The sequence below is a fragment of the Arachis duranensis genome, unplaced genomic scaffold (genome assembly GCF_000817695.3).
Source record: "Arachis duranensis cultivar V14167 unplaced genomic scaffold, aradu.V14167.gnm2.J7QH unplaced_Scaffold_165934, whole genome shotgun sequence".
In the NCBI taxonomy this organism is placed as follows: Eukaryota; Viridiplantae; Streptophyta; class Magnoliopsida; order Fabales; family Fabaceae; genus Arachis; species Arachis duranensis.
Window position 1 is genome coordinate 1442808 of NW_026264258.1, and position 4296 is coordinate 1447103.

Consider the following 4296-nt stretch of genomic DNA (forward strand, 5'->3'; position numbering starts at 1 on the left):
AATTTTTGGATCATTTGAGAATGATTTGGACTTAAGTCATCGCTGAACCGTTGAGGCCAGAATTTGGATCCGTAACTTCTTACTCATGTGATGAATTATTGAATACCACAACTTTATGTATAATTAAACTCTATTATTAAAGCAATAATGTAGAGTAGCTAGCAAAAGAAGTTGTCCCATTCACAAGGCAAAAAGGGAACTTACTTTCTTTGTTGTTTTCTTTCTCTCTCATTATTTTGTGGCCGTCACTATAACTTGCACGTGCCATTGGCGTCTTGTGTTTTTTTAATAAATATTTAAAAATAATTTTAAATTAGATATTTATTTTCTAAAAATTCTTAAAAATTACTTTTAAAACATAGGTTATTCCTTTGTTATTTAAAAGAAACATAATAACTTTTTTTAAACTTAATTATCTCATAATAAAATTTATTACGAATTTATTTATTTCGTATACATAATTTTTTATTAAAAATGACGAAAAATAATCTATCTAATAAAAATAATTTCTAAAACAATAAAAGAAGTTTAAAAACCAAAATATCCCATTTAAAATTGTTTAAAATCAAATTGATTTGTCCTCTTTGTTTTTCTTTTCTGTTAGGTTCCGAACTTGAAAGCCAATTGATTTCTTGGCTAAGAAAAAGAGTAATGAAGCATAGAAATAGAGAGAGTGAATGAGTGACGTTAATCTAAAAGAGGCACATTGCATTAAATGCGAGTTGGTTGATGGTAGTTTCATTCCACCTTCTCCCTCACCTTTCCCTTACTCCTTAAGCTTCACCTTCTAAATCTCTCTATATCTATAAATACATATAATACATTATATCATATCATATAAGCATATATATATATAAATAAAGGTATAAGAATAGCAACAATAATTAATCTATCAAATAGAAAAACAGTGGTGTCACTACTACTACTACTACTACTAGCTAGCATTATTTTGCTTAATAACCAAGCTTGTGAGATCATAATATCATATCCTTCTTCATCAATGGAGTTTGTGACAGAAAATTCAAGTCCTTTGTTGGGTTCCTTTGTGGAGAGGGTGAACATGGTTGGTAGCCATGCCCTCTCTGCCATTGTTAGGAACATCTTCTCTGCCATCTTCACCTTCTGCTTTGCATTTGGTACTTCACTACTTCTTCATTAACTTAATAGCTTCAGTTCTCTCTTGTTTAATTTCATTCTATTTAGCATTTCACATTCTACATTCTGAGTTTTTATTTGTACCTGTTATTTCACCTATTAAAACCAGGAATTCAACTAATTCAACTCGAAAAACTGTGTTTTTAGCAAATTCTTTTTCTTTTTTAGTTTAGTAATGAACTCGAATTCGAGCTCATTACTAAAATGAGTCCTTTTGTTTACTAGGACACGGTACAAGGTTGTTTTTTGCATTTCTTAAAAGGTCGAAACACAAATGCACTTTTTATTTTATTGTTGAATAATGTACTTTAATTTGAATTTTGTGAGAAAAATCGAATCTTGGGATGTGGGCATTTGTTAGATTATTGTTCTGTAATTTGCAGTATTTTTGACATTTTTTTCATATTTATTTAGAATTCTTAATAATTGTGACACTTTTGAGGTTAATACATATATACAAGGTTTTGATTTTAATTAATGAGTTTGTTTTTTGTTGGCAGTGGGGACTTTGTTGGGGGCTATGACTGGAGCTTTGATAGGACAAGAGACAGAGAGTGGATTCATTAGAGGAGCTGCCATTGGAGCCATTTCAGGAGCTGTTTTTTCCATTGAAGTTTTTGAATCTTCTCTTGTTCTTTGGCAATCTGATGAATCTGGAATTGGCTGCTTCTTATACTTGGTGAGTTCTTGTTCACCATCCAATGTTGTAGTAATCCTTTAATTGGATCTTTAAATGGTTCAAGTTGGTGTGTTTGGACAACAAATTAAAGTATTTCTTAAAATAATCAATTACATAATCAATGTATTTTGTTTTAATATCCACTTTATATCATCATTATACTTAGCATTAAGTGTTAATTGATACTCATTTTTAGATGTTCAAGTAGCATATCAATTGGATAATAAAATATTTAGTGCCCTTGAGATTTCATATTGTTATCTCTTTATTCCTTATCCATGTATGTATTTAAATATAATTTTTTTAGTTTGAAAATGTATAAAAGAAGGGTCTTTTAAATAGGACAATAAAAACCAATTAATATTCAGCCAATAAGAATTTACATATCTAAAATTTGGAAAAGTATAGGTAAATTATTATTAATCAACCAACTTTAAACAATTGTAATTAATAATCATTAATTTTGTATTTTTTAAAAAATAAAATTTAAATATCACTAATTAACGACAATTAATTAGTATGAAATGCAATTCAAAAATATTTGTTGGCTTGTTGTTAGTTAGACTATTGTTGGTTACCTAGCAAGATTGTTAAAATTTATATTGACTAAATTATAGGCTATTTTATTATTTTTTAATTTATTTATAAGAAAATAATATTAATAGATAACAGAAAATATAATTGTGTATTGTATATATATAATCTAATGATGTTGAGTAAATGTGCATGCAGCTTGATGTAATTGCAAGCCTATTAAGTGGAAGACTTGTGAGAGAAAGGATTGGTCCAGCAATGTTAAGTGCTGTCCAAAGTCAGGTAATTTACTTGGTCCTAATTTCATAAGCAATTTACAATGATGTTGACACACAAATTTTTGTTAATGTATATATATATATATATATCAAGGACAAAAGTGTATAAATGGACACCAATTCCAAAAAACAAATAAACTTTTTTACAATGTAAAAAAAATATTCTAAATTTAATTTTAATACTCATAGTAGATCAAAATTTTACTCAATTAATGAATTTAAAAATTAATTTCTTTTGTTAATATGACAAAACATAATTAATTGTATGTCTCGGTAAAAAAAAAATTACACTTGAGTATAAAAAATTTAATTTTAATATTTTTTTTTGCTAACGCAACTTAATTACATATGCATGTGAGATTAACCTTAATTTCATTTTCAGATGGGTGCTGTTGAGATTAACTTTGATGATGTTCAAAACATCTTTGACACTGGTGGTGCAAAAGGCTTATCAAAAGATTCAGTTGAAAAGATCTCAAAGATCATAATTACAAGTGACAACAATGTTGATGCTTCTGGTGAAAAGGTTTCTTGCTCAGTTTGCCTTCAGGTTTGTTTAAACCTCATCTTTTTTTATCTATAGTAATTAAAAGAGAAATAATTAACTTCTTTATTTGTCACTATTATTTTTTAGATTTAATTATTTTGTTAGTCTTTATAATTTTATTAAATTTTTAATTAGGTCTATATATATATTTTTTAATTTGGTCCTTATATTACTGTTAATTTTGTAATTAGATTATTTTCATGTCAAAAACGTTAAAATTAACAGAACATTTCTCTTAAAAAATATGCAGTAAAAAATCTAATTTGATTTTTATAAATACCTTTAATTTGTAAAAAAATATTCAGTTAACTTTAAAAAATTTTACATTAGAAAATACCTAACTATAAAATTAAAAGTAGTGTAGAGATTCAATTGAAAAAAAATATAAAGATTTAATTAAAAATTTGATAAAACTATAAAAACTAATAGAATAATTAAATATATTTTTTATTAATATTAATAAAATTGAAAAGCTTTCAAGTATATCAGAATATCGATATTTCAGTAAATTTTTACCGTTAATCTTAATTATATATATTATATATATTTTCTATAATTAATATTAACGATTAAAAATCACTGAAACACTAATGTAGCGGTACACTTGAAAATTTTCCAAAAAAATTATATATAGAGAGATAATATTTGGATTGAGTTTGGTATATAGAAGTTACTCACTTTTGTGTTAGATCATACCTACAAAGTGTGTTGTTGAGCTTATAAAAGTGTTATGAAATTGACATTATGAAATTTTGTGATTTTTTTTTTCTTTTCTCTTCAGGACTTTCAAATTGGAGAAACAGTTAGAAGCTTGCCCCATTGCCATCACATGTTTCACCAACCTTGCATTGACAAGTGGCTCATAAGGCATGGATCTTGCCCTCTATGTAGAAGGGATCTGTAATTTTTGTACATGTATGTGGAAATTAAAAAAAAGTACAAGCAGTCAGAAAAAAAAAAAAAAGGAAGGATATATTTCATTGTTTATATGCGCATTTAATTACTTGTAGGAACATATATACTCAGGGTACATTGTTGTAAAATTCCCTCCCAATGCCATTTATGAGTGGCACCAATATTGTACCAAGTTAGTGAAAAGAAAA

At 26.6% G+C, this 4296-nt stretch overlaps 1 protein-coding gene across 1 annotated transcript; it reads left to right on the top strand.

The window, feature by feature from the left end:
• The first annotated feature begins 897 nt into the window (after positions 1 to 897).
• LOC127743974 (NEP1-interacting protein 2-like) lies at positions 898 to 4296 on the top strand. Its single transcript, XM_052256237.1, has 5 exons — positions 898 to 1136; positions 1656 to 1834; positions 2567 to 2650; positions 3029 to 3196; positions 3975 to 4296. Exons 1-5 carry the CDS (start codon positions 1001 to 1003, stop codon positions 4095 to 4097), a joined length of 690 nt encoding a protein of 229 aa, XP_052112197.1. The 5' UTR covers positions 898 to 1000; the 3' UTR covers positions 4098 to 4296.

What these genes read in the sequence shown, in the direction of transcription:
- LOC127743974 (XM_052256237.1), top strand. Translation starts at nt 1,001, where the DNA reads ATGGAGTTTGTGACAGAAAATTCAAGTCCTTTGTTGGGTTCCTTTGTG. An exon ending in TTGGCTGCTTCTTATACTTG is followed by an intron (nt 1,835 to 2,566) that starts GTGAGTTCTTGT and finishes ATGTGCATGCAG; the next exon opens with CTTGATGTAATTGCAAGCCT. An exon ending in TAAGTGCTGTCCAAAGTCAG is followed by an intron (nt 2,651 to 3,028) that starts GTAATTTACTTG and finishes TTTCATTTTCAG; the next exon opens with ATGGGTGCTGTTGAGATTAA.